Consider the following 19,668-nt stretch of genomic DNA (forward strand, 5'->3'; position numbering starts at 1 on the left):
TGAGAAATTATAAATATATAATAATATTTAGAAACATTTGACTCTGGCTATTAACCGTCTGGCCTAGTACCATAAAATGTACCACTTTCTCCCCTCTATCCTTTCCTCCCTCTACTCCTAGACCTCAACAAGGAAAATTTCATCTTACTTCCACATTCTCAGGATGCTTTGATATTGAGTTTGTGTTCATGTTAACTTAGAGCATGTTAACTTACTGTGGAATATAACGGAGCACTTTCTATTTCTTCTCACTGAATTTCTACCTAGCCATACAGCAAAGGCTGTAGCAAGGTGCCAAAGTATTCAGAAAACAGCTCCAATTCTTCCCGATTCAGTTTACATGGGAGACTGGGAAGACGAATCTGGCAAAGGCAACATCAAAGTAAATATTGTGTTTGTTTATGTGTGTCAAGACTGATGTTTGATGGTCTATTGTGCAGTTATATCTGACTGATATAACTTCTTAAAGAATGGCTGCTTTTATTTTTGTAACATTATTTAGAAATCTTAGCATATTTTTTGTTTGTATTAAGGATTTTGTTATGGTTTCAACTTGTTCAAGTACATGCTTTATTTAAATATAATGCTAAACGATACATTTAGAATTGAGTACGAGAACATTAGTCAAGCTGCTGATAGAATGATATAATATGAACTTCGAGAATGAAATTAAACCAATTAAAGTGCTAAATTAATCTTATTATAGAATTGTTTCCTATAGAAGTAAAATTGGCATACTTTTTCTATCCAGAATGTCTGTTAGCTTGGTAGCTACAGTGACGAGCTGTCTTTTTTTTTTTGTTTCTCTCATACTGCCCATAAAGAACCCTTAACTATCTATTATCTATGAGACTTAGGATTTTCTTTAACACCCAAATTTAATCTCCATTTCTTCACATTTCTGTACTAGCCAAATGCTGACCTATCTATCTTCATTTCAGCAACAATCTAAAAGTAGCCAGAAACCTCAAGAGCTTTGGGAAAATTGCTGGCCTTTAGCTTGGTTCCCAGTAGACATGTGCGGGAAAACCGTCACGGAAAAAGGATATGTGCCATACCAGAATACACTGCTGCATGTCTTGTGCTCAGAACATGAAATGAAGTATTGGTTTGAAAAAGGTATTACTATGTGGTGAAATGTTCAGTGTGTATACTTGGAATTATTCGTGCTGATCACTTTCTAAAATATGTACCTGCATTATAATCCACGCAGATGCTGGTTTGCAAAAGATCCAAGTGGATGTCAACCTAGACACTGCAAAAATTAGGATGAGAAGAGATCTGGATCCTGAAGACCAACAACAAGTGAAAGTAGAAAAACAGGAGGTACGTATAACCCATGGAGGAAGGCACATTTTAGAAGGTCTAGGTTAGCCAGGTTTGAAACAATAGATGTCATGGTTATTATTTATTTGCTCAATTTCTATAGCTGCCCATTTCAGTCATATGTGAAAGGTTCCTTTTCTCTTGGGGGTAAATGAATGCTTGTATTTTGTGCAATTCCACCTGCCCTCTACTAATAACACAACAATTACATGGTAGAGTATTATAAGGAAGGAACTGTTAATTCCGAAGAAATGGTTAATTATTAAGAACAATTTAAAAGAAGCAATATTTTAACCTTCAACTGTGTTGTAGGGTAACATCAAAGATCAGAGGAGACCAGGCCAGGAAGATCAGAAGAGATCAGGCCAGGGAGATCAGAAGAGACCACGCCAGGAAGGTCAGAAGAAGCCAGGCCAGGATACCAAGCGCCCAGATCAGGACACCACCTCTTCCTCTGACTCTGCTTCTGACGTGAAAAAAGGAAACAACCAAAGGAAAGGTGATACCAGCAGCAGCAGCTCCACCTCCAGCAAGGATACCAGTGAAAGCAGCAGCAGCAGCCAGTCCCAAGAGAGTGAATCAAAGAGTTCTTCCCAGAGTCAGTCTAGTGAGAGTTCTTCCAGCAGCAGTGACAGCAGTGAAAGCAGCAGCAGTGACAGCAGTGACAGTAGCAGCAGCAGCAGTGACAGCAGCAGTGACAGTAGCAGCAGCAGCAGTGACAGCAGCAGTGACAGCAGTGACAGCAGCAGTGACAGCAGCAGTGACAGCAGCAGCAGCAGCAGCGACAGCAGCAGTGACAGTAGCAGCAGCAGTGACAGTAGCAGCAGCAGCAGCGACAGCAGCAGTGACAGTAGCAGCAGCAGCAGCAGTGACAGCAGTGATAGCAGCAGCAGCAGTGACAGCAGTAGCAGCAGCAGTGACAGCAGTAGCAGCAGCAGCAGTAGTGACAGTAGCAGCAGCAGTGACAGCAGCGACAGTAGTAGCAGCAGCAGTGATAGCAGCAGGGACAGCAGTAGCAGCAGTAGCAGCAGCAGTGACAGCAGTGACAGCAGTAGCAGCAGCAGTGACAGCAGCGACAGCAGTAGCAGCAGCAGTGATAGCAGCAGCAGCAGTGACAGCAGTAGCAGCAGCAGTGATAGCAGCAGCAGCAGTGACAGCAGTAGCAGCAGCAGCGACAGCAGTAGCAGCAGCAGTGATAGCAGCAGCAGTGATAGCAGCAGCAGCAGTGACAGCAGTAGCAGCAGCAGTGACAGCAGTAGCAGCAGCAGTGACAGCAGTAGCAGCAGTAGCAGCAGCAGCAGTGACAGCAGCAGCAGCAGCAGCAGCAGCGATAGCAGCAGCAGTAGTGACAGCAGCAGCAAGAGCAGCGACAGTGACGACAACACCGTTGAGAGCAAAAGCAGTGAGAGCAGCAGTGAGAGCAGCAGTGAGTGCGCTGACGATGACAACGGCGATCAGGTAATTAGGATGTCATTTCTTTCAATATAGTTAATGGGGAACCTGCTTCATTGAAGCTAATGTATATAGCATTATCTTTTCTGACTAATATGAATTACATATTGGCCAAGAGCTATGAGAGTCCATCTGACTTATGAAGGAACACCCCAGCCAACTTGCTTGTTAGTCCTAGGTTCTGATTCTTGGAATTTGAAAGCTAAACATTAGTTAACGTATGCATCAAATGGAGCTCACCCACAGAGATTTCAACGTAATGTTGTAAGGCATGGCATTTAAAAAGAAATCTTGACATAAAATAGGAAGGTTGGTGTCCATCATACTAGCAGGTTATTATGAAACTTTTGGTTGCCTATAGGGCTGACAATGGAGCATTGGCGTAAGCAATTTTATCAAAGAGTGCACTATATTTTATCATCTGAGTGCACTATATTCCACAAATGCAAAATGATAGAGAACAACTATGCACACTTAAAAGGTAACAAGTAGTGTTGAAGTAGCAACAAATGATGTGATTGTGATTTCTATTCATCTATCATCATGCTGATCTGTCATCTGATTTCGGGGGTGGGGGTATGAGAAATCAGCATTGGGTGTTTAGTAATGTTGTGATCTGCAGTATTGGGTGTTTTGAATTAGCCCACAATGCAATTTCAGTAAGAGATAATAGTGCTTATAAATAAGTTCTTTGGGAAAGCTTATAGTGATGACTGTTGTTATATCACAGAATATTCATTTTAAAAATAGCATTTCTATCAAATTTTGAAACTTTGAAAGCATCCCAAACTATTATTTTAGCCCTAAAAAAGCAGCATTAATGATGCTATCCACTTTGCTTTAATCAATCATTCAATAAGGTAGACATGGATTTTGATCTTCAAAGAGGATCTTCAGGGACATGACTTTCAGAAATATAATTTCCATCCATATTGTTTTAAAAAATAATAGTTTATATACCAATTTGTGAACATTTCTCTGAATATTCTTTTTTATTTTTTTCTAAGGGAGTAAAAAAAGAGATGCATGCATATTCTTTCCGATCTGTGAAGAAACAGAAGGTAAGATATGGGAGTACAGAAAATTTAAACAGAGCCAGAAAACTATTGATGGGATGTTAGTGGCAATGCAATATTTCTTTTTTTGGGGGTGTGTGGGGTGTGGAGTGGAGGAGAGAAGTAGAAATATAATGTATTCAGATGAAAGTATCTGCTTCTTGAAATGTTTCCATTTTCTCCGCCTATCAGTATATTTTTCGCTATTTATTATTGAAAAGATAAATAATTTCATCATACAGTTTGCTCTCCACTTGTTTAAAGTATTGATTTATTATGATTTTCCTTTGTCAACAAAACAAAACAAAACATATACTCTATATAAATAAATCACCGTACCCATTTTTTCAGCAGTGAAGTTTCTTTTCTAACTTGAGGCAGAAAAATGGTTTCCAGCCTGGCACCTTTTGGAGTTATGGAGAATACAAATTCCATAATTCCCTGCCAGCATGGCAAATTAGCTAGTCCTTCATAAATGTGTATTCTGCACCTCTTTGGATGGCATTAGGTTAGGGAAGGCTGTTCCAACTGCGAGACTTTCTTCCACTGCTCTGCAGCTGCTCTAGAGAAGATACTCTGTTCATGACACTGCGTAATCTGAAATTTGCTTTAATACTTTTAATTTTTGCAGCCAGGAAAACAGTCTGATGAGCCTTCCGAGTCTGATTCTCAACAGGACTACAAAAGGAAAGGAGGCGTCAGTGGTGAACAAAACATAAAAGACCCTGCGGTCAGTATTCAAAATACCTTTCCATTGGGAAACATTAATCCTGGGAAAATAAATAGCTATCTGGCTTAAGCATGCAAAACAGAGAAGGCAATAATGAGATTAAAGTGGTTTATATTTTATTTTTACCATTGAATATTTATCCATTATTTTAGACTTAGTATGCTACTTGGTTTTAATAGAGCCGTGGCAGTGCAGTGGTTAGAATACAGTTTTGCAGGCTAACTCCCTGCTCACTCCAGGAGTTTGATCCTAAACAGCTCAAGGTTAAAACTCAACCTTCCTTCCTCCCGAGCAGGGGTGGGTTGCTAATCCCGTTCCAACCGGTTCGGTTGGAACGGGGCCGGTGGCGTCCTTGTGCACGCGCGCAGTTCAAGCATGCGTCTTAGCGCCTGCGCAATGCTCCAGCTGCTTGTGGAGACTCGCGCAGGCGCTGTATGTGCCATGCATCTGCATGGAAGCACAGAAGCCTTCAAAGACCGGTAAGGAGTGCGGGCGAACCCTTCGCCGTTCCCGGAAGTTACTTACTTCCGGGTTCGCCGACCAGCCGGTTCGCGGGGACCTCTGTGAACCGGTTGAAACCAACCCCTGCTCCCGAGGTTGGTAAAATGAGGACCCAGACTATTGGGGGCAATAGGCTAACTCTGTAGACCACTAAGAGAGCGCTGTAAAGCACTGCAAAGTGGTATATAAATCTAAGTGCTAGTGCTAATCCAACTGAAGTTTCATGTAAACAGTGAAACTAGTTAAGATCCTAGTATTGTGCAAAAATGATAATATATACAGGCAATAAATCAATAGAAAAGCAAGTAGCACAGGATCAACTTTAAAGAGATAGATCCTCCCAAAGCCTAACAAGCAAACCTCATTATTCTTTGAAGGCAAGGATGACAACCTATAATCCTACAATTGTTGGACTACAGCTTGTTGGTCAGGCTGATCTAGTCTAATAGGGACTGGAGTTTAAGAACATCTGGCTATATTAAACAGCTCAGTAGCTGAGAAACTTTCAGGTGGCTATTTAGCTCTCAGAAGTTACCTAGATGTCAGAATGACCTAGGTAAGCTAAGCATCAACCAATGACCCTCTTTAATAACACATTTGAGAGTTAGTGGTAATTATGTTATTCACTTTAAAACAATGCACTTGTTAAATCCAGATCAGCAATTAAATAAATTTCTTTTTTTGGATTTTTTTTCTGCTCTAAAGATGAAGCCATACGCCACTGTTACTTTCCGCTACCGATATACTGATAAGAGAGAAGCTGGACATGATCTTGTAGTATTCAAAGGTACCTCTGCGCTTAAAGTGACAGTGAAAGACATCACACGGCCAGCTAATCCAGTGGTATGCTTCACTTTTTATGAGGTCACTCCTCATAAAACAACGGTGAGCCTTTTCAAAATGTACTTGGTTCCATATGAGCATTAAATCCAAATATCAGCGATATATGTTAAGCAAAATTATATCTGATATCTTTCTTTGCTTCTTAGTTAAATCTGAGAGCTGGTCGGGATTGCAGAGACTACAACTTTTTATTCGAGATAGAGACCGGTTTGCTTGCTGGAAAGCCAGCTCTTCAGGCAACGTTTAAATACCCTAAGGTTTCTAAGCAATTGCTTTCTTATATAAATGAGTAAGTAAATGTTTCTGATGATCAAATGCTACATATATGCCACAGCAGCTGAGGGGTGTGTGTGTGTGTGCGTGTGTGTGTGTGTGCATGCTTAAATGAGCCTTCCACAACAAAGAGGTGGCTTTGTTTTAATCTAAACTGTGTTTCAAGCTAGTTCTGGTATCAAAATTTGGGCAATATTAGAAATTAATCTGTGAAAAAAATTGCGTTTACCTCATTTTTCAAGAATAGTCTTCAAAAAATGACTAGTTATTTTTTCACCCTGATAAGGTCAACAATTGTATTCGATGGAGGCAGATCAGAATTATGAGATATACTACTCCTCTATGAGCATTACTCATGCATTCATTTCTATTAACTGAAAGAGCTAACGTTATTACACATGATCAACATGAATGAATGAATTGGTTCCTTGACCATGTACACTTTTTCAAAGACAGCTATCTTTAAATAACTTGACTGGTTAAGGAAGGAAAGACTATTGGCCATTTTAATTGCTGTTTTCAAACTATCAAAAGGTATATAACCTTTTGTTGGATGAATCCAGATTCCCTATAAATGCATTTCCACTGCTACTCCATCACCCAGGCAGGCAACATAATAATAAATGTCAAAGCTAAATGCCAACCAGGCTCAAACCTGCTCTTGGCTAAATCAATCTTTAAATATTATCCACCTGCTTTAGAGGCTAAATATGATATATTGTAGACTATGACATTTGTTCTAAGGGTTTGTTTTCTTAGATACAGAACATCCTTCCTATCTCCCTTAAATTACGTTCCATTAAACCAGGCTTTTCTTTCTTTCTCAAGATGTATTGCACTGATCCCTGGGATTGCCGCCAGAGCAGACTTCACTCACAAACTGCAAAAGAATGCTCCTCAAGAAATTTCAATGATTATGGCTCTAAAACGTCCAGACGAATGTACAATGATCATGAAATTGCCAGAAGTGAGTTACACATTTTTTTTAGATAACTGTTTTTTGTTTAAATACCAATCAGTTGTACATTTACTTGTTCATTCTGATCAGCTTTGGTGGGGTTCTCAAAACAGCTGCTTGATAGCCGTGTACAAACAGGGAGGGCCACAGGTGAATGTTATTGACATTTTGAAGGTTTGTTCTTGGCTTGCCACATATGCTCTTCCTATGTATACAGCAAGGGCAGTTAAAATCTGGCTGTCCTATCAGTCAAGACAAAGCAGTAATCCAATGTGAGAAGGACATTGATTAGGACTAGTTTATTGTCAAACTGTATCTACAAACTAAATAAAAATAGAATCTTTGTGCCTCTTTGAAAATGCACTGGGAAAAATAACTAAGGTATCAGCTCTACTTATTTTTTTTGTTTTCATATTTCTTTCCAGGATCTCCTCTACAATGACAACTGCAGACTTCCATATTCAGTGCCAATGGTTCCCAAAGGCCAAACTTCAAAAATTGCTGATATTCCAAAATTGCTTCTTGCTAGTCTGAATGGTCAGCAGTTTTACTATGTACTTATAATTTCTGGACAAACTTGTGGTCCTTTCAATGGTGTTGAAAATCAGTTCCCATAATTCTCTGCCAAATGATCAGTAATCAGAGCTGATGAGTTTCAATACCATCTGAAGGATCATAGGTTTCCTTCCCTTCCCCTACTTCACTTGTTTAAAAATATATGATATTATAAAATTAATCTGATTTATTTAAATTCATTTGAATATGTAGAGAAAGTCATAGTAATTTAGGATTTAATTTTTATTCTTATCCCAAATAAAATGTCTATGTATAATATGTATAAAAGAGTATTCCTCAAAGTATTTCATAACCAATGTGGAACACTCACTTTAAATCATATTTCATAGTCAATTTAAAACACAGTCTAAAAATTCATCACTTACTCCAATGTGATCTGTGAGAATGCAAAGAAAATGTTACAATGAACTGAAAATAGATCTCCTTTTAAAACTATCGACTGATTGCTACATTAGATTTCTGTGATCACAAATATATAGTTATTTTCTAAAGTTCTAAAATACAATTTATTAGCTGCTTCTCTAAATAGTCAAAATATCAGAAGCTTCTTTGTTTTCTCACTGCATTCTTACTTGCTGTTATCAGGTGTTTGTAAAGTAAACGAAAAAAGAATTCTAAGTTTCAACAATGAAATCATTACAAAAGGATTGCCTGACGACTGCTTCATAAATGTATTGGGAGATTGTACTTGTAGAAAGAAGCTGATAGTGCTGATGAAATACGAGACTGCACACAATAATAATATTCTAATTGAAATCCATACACAAAACCTGTAAGTAATTTCCAATGCACTTTTAATAATCTAGCCTGAATTCAGGATGAGGAAAAGCGTAATTTCTAAAATGACCAGAAAAGAACCATTCTATTAAAAATTTTGTAAGGTTTAAAAAAAAAAAAAAAAAAAAACTTAATTTTATTCAATATCTGAGCAAATGAAATATAACTAAGTCAAAGCAATCAACCAAACTGTCAGATTTTTCTCTTGGCTTATGAATGTCAAGAGTCCATCTATGTGGGAGATGGATATTTCAGGAATGTGAAAAATAAATAAATGTGTCATGTTTGGGTTTGGCAGGAGGGTTTGGGTTTTCAGCTAGTAATTAGGCTTTTAGATACTGAGATTCCTATTATAACTGGCTGTTTTAAATGCTATGTCTCTTTATGCCTGATAAAATAAACTTGCATTAGAGAATAAGATAATGCTCAATGTTAATTAACTCACTATTGTAAACATATTGACCAAAAACTCATGAATTTTGAATTCAGCAGATGAGCTCTCTTTTACATTTTCTGTTTCTCTAAAGTGTATTTACCATGAAGATGCGTGATGATGACCTCATTCTGGAAGTAAATGGCACTAGGGTACGGGATGGATTTATTCCTCGTTCAATGAAAGGTATGTAAAGAAAATAATCTTAATAATGAGTTAATGCAGTGTTTCTCAACCTTGGCAACTTGAAGATGTCTGGACTTCAACTCCCAGAATTCCCCAGCCAGCGAAGTCCAGACATCTTCAAGTTGCCAAGGTTGAGAAACACTGAGTTAATGTAACAATTGAAGAGTTTGTAAAAAAAAAAAAAAAATCAAAGAAACTAAGTTCATTGCAAAGAAATAGAAAATATCGCTACAGCATAAATAAAGATGAACTGAATTTACAAACAAATATTGATTGGTTTTGGATTTAGAAGTAGTCCTTCAATTATGCATTCCCCATATAGAAATGTTTATATTTCTTGACTCTGAAATATATTAGAATAAACCAACAGGGGTAGTTTGATGATCAGGAATGCTCAGATGGGAATAGGAGAAGGCAAATTTTATTTGAAGGAGATTCCACCTACTATCTCTCTTGGTGGAATCATCAGCATAACTTTCATTTCACTGTTAAAACTTACAGAGTTGCCGATTGAATTCCATAAAACAGCAACTGAACTGGTGTTGAAGCTGGTCTCTTATGGATTAGACGAAGTGAGATACAATGGAACTTCTGCACAGGTATTTTTATTATTACGTATTACTGTCATTATTACAGAATATTTAAAGTTGTAGAATGTTAAATGATAAAGCAAATACAGGAAGGATTCTTGCTCCTTTGGAGATTAATTACATAAATTCTTGATGTGCTTAGGAGAAACAGCACTTGAATCACATAAGAGTTTGAGATAAATTGGTCTGAGGAATCCTGTTTAAAATGGGGAGGGGATGAGCAAAAACAATTTGAAGTACGCTCTTGTTTTGCTGGTTCAGAATGTATTTATGCTGTTTCACTTCTTTTCATGCTTAAAGTAATTTTTTTTCTCTCTTTTTGTGAAGTTTGAAGTTAATTCCTTGATAGAAAATTCATGTGGTCTCTGTGGATGGTTTGGTTCACAAGCGCAAAAGTTTCGGAGACCAAGTGGCCACAGAGCTACAGATGAAGTGAGCTTTGTTCAGTCCTGGGTGGTCCCTGACAAATGTGGTGGAGGTAAGCAGAATCTGACGACTTGCTTTAATGGTCACCGACAATCTGCTCCAGATTTTCCCTTGCTCTGCTCAGCACTTTGACATCACTGTAAGCAACTGGACTGAGCCATCACTTTAATTTCCTATAATGGCTCAGAAAAGAGTAGCCTGGGGCTGCTAGTCATTAGTATTGCCTCCAAGTAGATTATTATTATTTTTTTCAAGATTAATCTTTTATTACATTTTCATTTTCCTTTATACAATCACTTAAATACTGTGCAGTTAAAAAAAAGAAGCAATAAACAACTCATAACACTTCTATCCTACATACACCCTTCCTTCTACCCCTCCAACTTTCATTTCCCCCTTCCAACAATCCCCTCTTCTACTTCCCCTCCCCCTCAGCCATTCCTTTCTCCCCTTCCCACCATCTCACCCTCCTTACATTCGCTTCTCACTCCCTCTTAATTCCCCCCTCTTCTTTCCCTCTACACCTCGCTTCGGTGTATTTCTAGTATTCATTGGTCTATTTGTTTTGTACTAAAACAAAAGAAAAATAAAAGGAGAAGAAAAAAAAAGGGAAAAAAAGCAACAGTATCCAAGTGCATTCATTGTTCTGAAAATTGAGTCTATATTTCCACCCTCCCCCCCACCCACCCCCTGAACCCCCCTCCTTGACCCCCTTCCGACTTCCCAGATCCCATTCCCGGCATCGTTCTTTATCAAGCAAAGTCTGGAGTATATTGAAACCAAATAGATTAGAAGTTACAAAATAATAATAATAAAAAAAGAACAAAAAAGAAAAGAATAATAAAAAGAAACCCCCCCCAAGAAAGAGAAGTCAATAAACTCTCTAACATTAAACTCAGCTTCTCATTATTTTTAAAATCTTAAACAATGTCTTTACCCGCTTCCGCATATAAATTTTATACCTCCCATCCTGCCTTTACCCGTGTCCCCTCCAAGTAGATTATTGTATACCTGTAGAATATATTGTTTGCAATAAATTAATTCAAATCGCATTACCTTCAAAGCTTTATGCTTTCATAAATGCTACTTTGGGGAATGAAGCTGTAGAGCTCCTGGTTTCCTTTTGAAGAAATCTACCTTGTTCTCTTGTAGACTGTAAACTGAGACACACAACAGTGAGACACGAGAATCCGATCTTAATGGGACAAGAAAATCCACAATGTGCTACCAATCTTCCTGTCACCCGTTGTGCTGAAGGCTGCTTGGCCACTAGTACTACCAAAACCTTAGCTAGCTTCCATTGTGTGCCATCTGGTAAGTTCATGTAATGTTTACTTATTTTGGATATTCTTATAACGTGTAACATAAATCTTAAATAGGGGGCAGGCACGTTAGATTATTCACTTGAGAGGTGTTTTCTGGGAGTTTTCTGCAATATCTTGGTTTTCAAATACCTTGTTTTTAGAGGGGAGCACCGAAGAACTTGATTTTATTGGGTCGTTCAAAATACTGTAAACATTTTGTTTGCTCAATGGTGGATTTTCCCACTCTTGCTTCTATGTGGAGAAGAAAGAGCCTTAAAAAAGTGTCCTGAACTGTACAAAAGCAGTAAAACCTTAAAAGAATCTTAATATTTTTAAATATTTTGTCTTAATAATTTGTTTAAAGTGGGCTTGACTGTTACCTATTTTCTATTATCATTAAATACATATAGAGATACCTACACTGAAAAATTAACTGCAGCCCAGTCTTAACACATAATTAAGTATTTAGAAATATCTCATATTTACAATGAACAGGCTTGAAGCCTGAATAGGGGAAATACTCTGGTGTTCTAGCTGAGCTCATTATCTTGGAATAAAGGACTGGGTCAAATTAGATTTGACAATTTGCTTGCATAAATTCAGTGAATGTGTGTATCTGAGGAAGCTGAGTTATCCTCTGGGATATGGAAAGTGAGATTGGGGAAAAAAACCATCCCATTTCCCTGCTGCAGTACCTTTCTTAACTTTTCCAACACAACAGTGGCTTGAGAAAAGTTATTCTAGGCAAGGCTGGGATAGGCCTTAATGGCACTGAGGGAGTTTTCCTTGGCTTTGCAGAAAAACATTCTTTGCCTTGCGCCATGTTGTTTCTTTTAATGATTTTATTCTTTTTCCTCTTCCTTCAGGATCAACCTTGCCTACTGACCTGACCGTGCTGGCTGAAAAGTCTCAAGATCTGTTAGACTTAGTTGAATCGCACACATCTTGCTCTTGTGAACAGGAAAAATGTACTGCATGAGCCTTCAACTGAGTAGACTCAGTATATGTTCTCTTGTTTGCTGTGGGAGCTGATATGTCAATTCTAGGCTACTACAAAGTTGTTAATTAAATTATTTTAAGAACCCTACTGTACCCTCTTAAAGAATCCAATTCTTCCTATATAACAAAGTCAACTCTAAATGAAACAGATAATTTTGTAATAAACACTTGCATTCCAAAAGAAAAAAAATGAAGTGGTGGCTTCTTTATTTCATTAGCAAAGTTGAATGAAAGGTTGTGTTTGGCAGAGCAAAAATGATTGGGCATTTGGATAATAGGAAGTGCTTTTTAAAATTACATGTTACTATTAGAATTTTTCATTAGAATTTCCGTTTTAAATAAATATTTTCCTATTCAGTGAAAAATGTAGATTTCTCACATCATTGAGAAATGCTATATGGTAAACTTCTCACAAGCTACATATGTAACAGAGAAAGAATAATATTCAGATTTATGGAGTTAAATTATTTGGAGTAAGATCAGCGGGCTGATCTTATAATTACAAAGATCTGCTAAGGCCCATAAATGCTACATAATACAAGTTAATAGATTTTGTTAACTCATCCACATACCCTTGCTAATCAAAAGAAAATATTTGTTGATTTAAAACCCTCTTCCCAATTACCAGAATTTCTTTATTTTGTTTTAAAATCACAGATTGAAAAATCAAGCCATAAGATTGATAAAGTAATGTAATAATATATGCACCTATCCAGAATCAGTATTGTGTATGTGTGCATGTGTGATTATGTTTTCATATACAAATCTGAACATTCAAGAGCCCATATTTGAGCAGCGATGACAATGGCAGTTTCAGAGTAGGGCACAATTTTAATAGAGTAGAAACTAAGCCGGTGACTATTTATTTAATGCACTGTAATGAGGTCCATATTCTCCACTGTAGTCTGGCTCAATAATCTAGTGAGATTGTTAATCTAATCTAGAAGTATTCTTCTATATTTTGTAGACAATGGTATGTGCAATGGGAGAAAAATAGCCATTTTTAAGTAGAATATTTCTCAGTAGTGCTTATCAGTACCCATAATAAAATGGATGTCATCTAGAGGGACAAAATTGCCTCTAATAGTTCAGCAGGATGGAGTGAGTTTGCAGATAACAGAATAATAGAGTTGGAAGGGAATATATAGGTCATCTAGTCCTGCCTCCCCCCCCCGCCCAAGCAGGAGACCCTACCCCATTTCTGACAGATGGCAGCCCAGTCTCTTCTTGAAAGCTCCATGTCTCCCTTGGTATTTCACAATACAACCAAAGATAAAAGCACAATATAAAAGAGATAACCAGATAGGGAACCCACCCAAACCAGCCTGAAAGACACATTCCAAACACCGCTAGCATCTCCAGTAAGGGGCTCCATCCACCCTGAATAACAGAAGATATATTGACAGAGACTCATGTTGCTTCATCATCCTACCTAAAAGACCAATACTTCTACAGATTGGTCCATTGTTGGAAATAAGGAACCCACATAATAATCAAACCATTGTGGTATAAATTGAACGGATGTCTGAGCATGAACAAACTGTCTGGTCTCATAACCCAAACCAAATTGATCATAGTAGGCAGAGCTATAGGATCAAAATAAAAGAAATAGGCCCACAGGAGTTTAAAGTGGCCGTTGGGATCCAAGTAGATCATAGATCTAACCATGTCTTTGCCAATCACCTCACTCATCACCATCATCATATTTTAATAACCCCATAATTCCTTGCAAGGTGGAGTCAGGGCAACTGAATTGAGCTAGCAGGGTGTTTAATGGCTGGATGCCCTTCCTGTCGCCACTGTGGAGTTTTGTTCAGCAGATATACGCCCAGAGAGAGAAATATCTGCCTCTACCTTGGATTGAACTCATAGCCTTCTGATTGTGAGACGAGAAATCCACCTCCACCACTACACCACTCCTTTGCCAACCACCTCACTGAAGTGACATAGTATTGGAAAAAGAAAATTCCTTTTTAACAGCAGACCAAGTACGCTACCTCTATATCAGGCTGCGAATGTCTTAGAAATGATGAGATTTCTCTTCAAAAAGTCAACAAGTTATCTTCACTCCCTGGTTAGAAGGACATAAAAATTAACCCAATAACTTAAAAGTAGAATGAGCAGGTTTGCATTTGTCTGATTGTGTATAAGTATAAATAAATCTTTATTACGGTCAAAGACCAGCAACAGACATTAGTTTTTATAATATGTTAAAAAGTACTGGCATTAAGATATAATTAAAAAGTATTGACGTTAAAAGTGGAAAATAACATACATGTTCTCAGATTGTTCAGGTCCCTCCCTGGTTTACCTGGGTGCAACGCCGTTAAGTATAGGAGTAAATACAATGGTCCAAAGATTGTTAGAGATATGTCCAGATAATTGGTACAAGATGACAACTATACTTCTGTAGCCATTTTTTTTTCTTATGGACATTGCAGCAGCATAGAACTTTGCCACTGCATACGTGGTAACCGAGTTAGTGTCCTGGAGGAGAAAGCCTAGATAAAAATTGTCTGCCCTCCCTGGCAAACTCTCTAATAAGGGGAGAATATGTGCAGACCTACAAGCTTTGTGTAGCTTTGTGTAGCTTGCAGTGTAATAGAACATGTGAATTATCTTCCACTTCTCCTTTACCACATATACAAACCCGTTCTGCTATAGGTGTTCTCTTATACCTGCCCTGGAGGAGTACTGAAGGAAGAATGTTAAATCTGGCTCTGAAGAAAGCTATTCTTTGTTTTGGGAAGATCAGGTCATTTAGATATCTTGCTGATTCCCACACTCCTTGTTTGATTCTGTCCCTACTGTGGAGAGGCAACCTATTTAGTTCTTCTTGGAACTCCATGTCCTTCATTCTATTAATTACTACTTGCTTTGCTTGATCAAAGCCTAGGGACATTAAGAATACTGGTGAGAGCCCATAAGAGCTCAGCTTGTGATCAATTGCCTGTTTCCAGGGGGAGGGGAAATTGTCAGTCAACACTAGTGGGGACAGTCCCTCTGGAAGGAAATGCATTTTAAGCTAATAAATGATCATCATCTTCCAGGCTCTTACCTGAATTTGAGGCATACCTGTCTCAATTCTTAACTGGGCATTTGGAGTTCCGTTGGGTGCAGCTAAGATGGCTCGCAGGAATTTGGTTTGTATGGTTTCTAGCAAGACTTTCTTTGCAAGGATTCCTGTTTGTGCCCCATATAGAATCTGTGCCAATGTTTTGTCCTCAAAAGGTTTTAAGGCAGCAGTTACTAACTGACCTCCACCTGTATAAAAGAAATGTTTAATTGCATTTGAGGGCCTATTGGCTACTTGCAATGTGTGATCCAGGTGTGCCTTCCATGTCCTTTGCGAGTGGAAAACCACCCCAAGCTATCTAAATGTTCTAACCTGTTCCAAACTATGTACTTCTATTTTCCAGGAGTATTGGCTTGGTATTTTAGCAAAAACTAAAAATTTTGATTTATCAAAGTTAAGGACCAGCTTGTTTTGCCTGCAATCACTGTTCCCTCTAAGGTGCGCGGCTGCGCGGCCGCGCACATGGCAAGAAACCCCCGCGCAGCAGTTTCTAACTGCCGCGCAGAGATTTCTACCAAAGCAAACGTGGGGAAGTCCTTTGCAGGCAGCTAGAACTGGCCGCCCACAAAGGACCTCCCCAGACTTGTTTTGATGAGCCGTCCGTGGCAGTGGTGCCTCTCCCTCCACGCGGAGCACCTGAGCTGGCCCCCGTGTTATCCCTCCCCCTTCCTCCTCTGTCGTGCTTTTGAGGCCGCGGGAGCTAGTAGGAAAGCTGCGGAGGTGGAGGTGGCGGCAGGGGTAACCCAGAGCCCAGCTGAGGTGCTCTGAGCGGAGGGGGAGGCACCACGGCCGCTGCCATGGGCGGGTGCGCCAGCGGGAGCTTTGCCGGCTTCACCAGAAAAGAAGGAGAAGAAACAAGAGGACTGGCGGCTTTGCAATGCAACCCCCTGGTCCCGCCGGCCGCAGATTTGATTCGGCGTAAGCGGGGGCCGAACACATGCTGCGCCGACTTTGCGCCGTGTCTTTGCTGTGAGGCGGAGTAATTCAACACCCCCCAAAAGAACGTGTGTTTGTGTGTGTGTGTGTGTGTGTGTGTGTGTGTGATTCCGCTTGATGAGATGGTGGTAGAAAAAGTAATTGGATCAAAATTGGTGGCCAAAGGAGTGGAGGGAAGGGAGGAAGGAAGGAAGGAAGCCCTGCCCCCTGTGAAAAAAACTGAAGATGGAGCAGTGAATGAATAAACCATAAAAGCAACAAACAGTTAATGCGTAAGTAAGCTGAGGAGCAAGTTCTCAACTAAGGAAGCAATATAAGAAAGAAATATAAAAAGCTCAATATGCCAAAACACATATTTTAGTCTTCATTTAATTACTTGTATTGTAGTCTGATGTAACATCTTTTTAAAGTTAACGTTAGTTAGAAAAGATAGGGTACAAAACTTAAATAATAAAAAAATTGTACATTCATTTTGAAAAATAAATGCAATACTTGATTAATTTCATATCTTTATTTAAAATAGTTTTGGCATGGCATATGATTTTATTGACTCAGTTGGGAATGATGTGGATGTTGTATCTGATTCTGAGGTATATATATTCTTAAGTAACATAACATATAGCATATTGTCCAAACTTGCTAGACTATTTAATTGATCTTACTACTTTAAAGGGGGAGAGTATAGTGTTTGAGTGGCACTTTTCATGCCTGGCATTCCTCAGGCTGAAACCTCGATCACAATCGGCGCTTGACGCTTGGAATGTTGCGCAAATGTCCAGCAGACGTGATAGCATTCAAACTGTTGTTCTCTTAGGTGCTCAGGCATGAAACTATGCAGCTCAAACACTATACTTTTCTGCTCACACTGGAAAAAAAATTAGAGGGAACATTGCCTGCAATAGCCGAGTGTTGCCCTAATTGCTCTCTTCAGTCCTTACAGGGGTTTGTAAAATGGTAACAGAGCTTGCCATTCCGATGCCTCTTCTCTGGGTGTAGGACAAGGCGTTATTAAGTCGTCTTTCATTCTTTGAGATGGTGGCTCTGACGTGGGTCGACTCTCAGTTTCTTGGTTTGGTGCTGAAGGTGCTGAAGGTGTCATGGGATATTTACACAGGGATGAAAACATCTCCATATCTACTGGAATCTCTAATATCCCCTTTGGATCTTGGCTTCTATTTTCCATGATCTTGTATTAATGTAATCCCTTGTCCTCTGGGGGAGAAGTGAGAGGCTCAATTATTGGGTAAACCAGATCTATAAGCGGCTCTGCTGTGTCCATTGTGACCAATAAGGATTTCTTTAAATTTTCTAACTTGTATAATATATTGTCTTCTTCGTGACCCGTCAAAACCGCGGTCCACAAATGCGCGCTCGACGAAAGCGCGCATTTGACGTCATCACAGCGCGACGAAAAAAATTAAAAATTGAAATAAAAATAAAATTAAAGCAAGCCGATTCACATAAAGGTAAGGGTTAGGTTTAGGTTTAGGGTTAGGTTAAGGGTTAGGGTTAGGTTTAGAGCGTTAGGGTTACGTTTAGCATTAGGTTAAGGGTTAGCGTTAGGTTTAGCGTTAGGTTAAGGGTTAGGTTTAGGGTTAGATTTAGGGTTAGGTTAAGGGTTAGGTTTAGGGTTAGGTTTAGGGTTAGGTTTGGGGGGGTTAGGGTAAGGTTTTCGCTTTATTTTTACATTTATCGATCACAGCGCGATGTTTTTGTCGCGCTGTGATGACGTCATGTACGCACTTTCGTCGAGCGCGATTTTGTCGTCCGCGGTTTTGTGGTGGAACCGTCTTCTTTCCTTGGGAGAGTGCCAAAAGTGTTAATGAGACCAGCTTCTGTGCTGTTAAGTATCTCTTCGCCAGGTAGGGGTCCGATTGTGTGAAAAACAACAACAGTCCTGAGGAGTTGCAATGAAGGAGGATTTATGAAACTATCAGGTTACTTTTTTCTTCTTCAAGCTTCTATGAAATGATGGCAACATCAGCCAAAGCCCAAGAACTGGGATAAGAGCATGGCAAGAATCTCTGACAATGGGAAAACAGACCTTTACTGCTGCCAATAGGAAGAGTAATTTACAATGCTCCGCAGCTAAATCAGGTCTAAATAATTTCAAAAATCAAACCCAGAACATAACAATCTAGAGTTGATGGTAGAGAAGGCAAGGAGACAGTTAGGTGAGTAACCTTAGCAGCAATGAGAATCAAGACAGCTGATGAGGAATTTTTCAACCTCTGCTGCTGTTACCAACGGAGGTGGAGTGCTGCCTCTTGGCTTTGCAGATGTCATTTCCTGAGAGGAAGAACAATGGAAGGATCTACATTTGTCAGGCAGATCTAGATCCAATGAACCTGACCTGCATGTGTTCAAGCTCACTACTTTATTATATTCTGCTTACTATACAGGGATATTGTTGGGAGAAATGTCCTTCTGGGTTCAGTTCCAAGTGGGGAAAAAGACACTGGAAACATGGAGGCTGCTTGGAAAGATAATTTTAATGGTAGACCACATGGCTTGAGGTCCTCGGGAAAAACGGGGGGGGGGGGGGAGGAGACAGAAACACATGCTTCAAGATTTCAAGAAAGTCCATGGTTTTATGCCCCCTCTCTGGCCTTTGATCTTGGTCTTGATGTGTCACTTGTCTTTCTCCTCTTCAATTTCCTGGTGCTGGGGTGAAACTCTAGGAAGGTGGTTGTGAAATGAAAGCAAAGGGTGACTAATCTGAAAATACTTAGCTAATATTCATAATGGGCAGAAATAACTGGAGAAGGGAGAGATCCAGCAGGGTTACACAAGGTGCCTCAAACTTCTTCCTGCTCCTATTTACCACCTACCTTAGGTGTCATCCATCAGCACAGGTTGAAATTCCAACATTATGCTGACGACACTCCATTGTAGGAACTGCCTTGGGCTTGAGCCTCAGAAGAATAAAATGGCTGTGGGTTTTAATGTCCCCCAGAGCTAGTGAATTTCCATCAATCTCCGAATGGGCATAATATTCCGCAAGGCAGAGTTTGTGCACAAACGGAGGGGTGTGTTTGTGCTTCTCCTCAAAGAATAGTTGGCAGCTATGGCTAAGAAAATGTTGTGTGTGTGTGTGTGCACAATTTCATTTTGATACGGGAAGAAGGAAGGGGAAGGAGAGGAGGAAGGAGGAAAGTAGAGAAGGGAGGGAGGGAGAAAGGAAAGGGAAAGGGAAGGAAGATGGAAGGGAGAGAAAAGGAAGGAGA

The 19,668-nt window shown here is 39.4% G+C and overlaps 1 protein-coding gene across 1 annotated transcript in view; it reads left to right on the forward strand.

Moving 5' to 3' along the window:
• LOC116508915 (vitellogenin-2-like) overlaps positions 1-12,589 on the forward strand; it is a 28,250-nt gene extending 15,661 nt beyond the window's left edge. Inside the window, exons 23-39 of the mRNA XM_032217725.1 lie at positions 268-382; positions 942-1,119; positions 1,214-1,326; positions 1,639-2,475; positions 2,638-2,784; positions 3,786-3,839; positions 4,465-4,563; positions 5,770-5,949; positions 6,054-6,196; positions 7,009-7,147; positions 7,564-7,675; positions 8,300-8,486; positions 9,019-9,110; positions 9,612-9,709; positions 10,028-10,178; positions 11,279-11,440; positions 12,297-12,589. Coding sequence (XP_032073616.1) covers positions 268-382; positions 942-1,119; positions 1,214-1,326; positions 1,639-2,475; positions 2,638-2,784; positions 3,786-3,839; positions 4,465-4,563; positions 5,770-5,949; positions 6,054-6,196; positions 7,009-7,147; positions 7,564-7,675; positions 8,300-8,486; positions 9,019-9,110; positions 9,612-9,709; positions 10,028-10,178; positions 11,279-11,440; positions 12,297-12,409 — 2,920 coding nt within the window. The 3' untranslated portion in view covers positions 12,410-12,589. The remainder of the gene's footprint in view (positions 1-267; positions 383-941; positions 1,120-1,213; positions 1,327-1,638; positions 2,476-2,637; positions 2,785-3,785; positions 3,840-4,464; positions 4,564-5,769; positions 5,950-6,053; positions 6,197-7,008; positions 7,148-7,563; positions 7,676-8,299; positions 8,487-9,018; positions 9,111-9,611; positions 9,710-10,027; positions 10,179-11,278; positions 11,441-12,296) is intronic.
• The last annotated feature ends 7,079 nt before the right edge of the window (positions 12,590-19,668 follow it).

This window comes from Thamnophis elegans, chromosome 5 (genome assembly GCF_009769535.1).
Source record: "Thamnophis elegans isolate rThaEle1 chromosome 5, rThaEle1.pri, whole genome shotgun sequence".
Taxonomy (NCBI): Eukaryota; Metazoa; Chordata; class Lepidosauria; order Squamata; family Colubridae; genus Thamnophis; species Thamnophis elegans.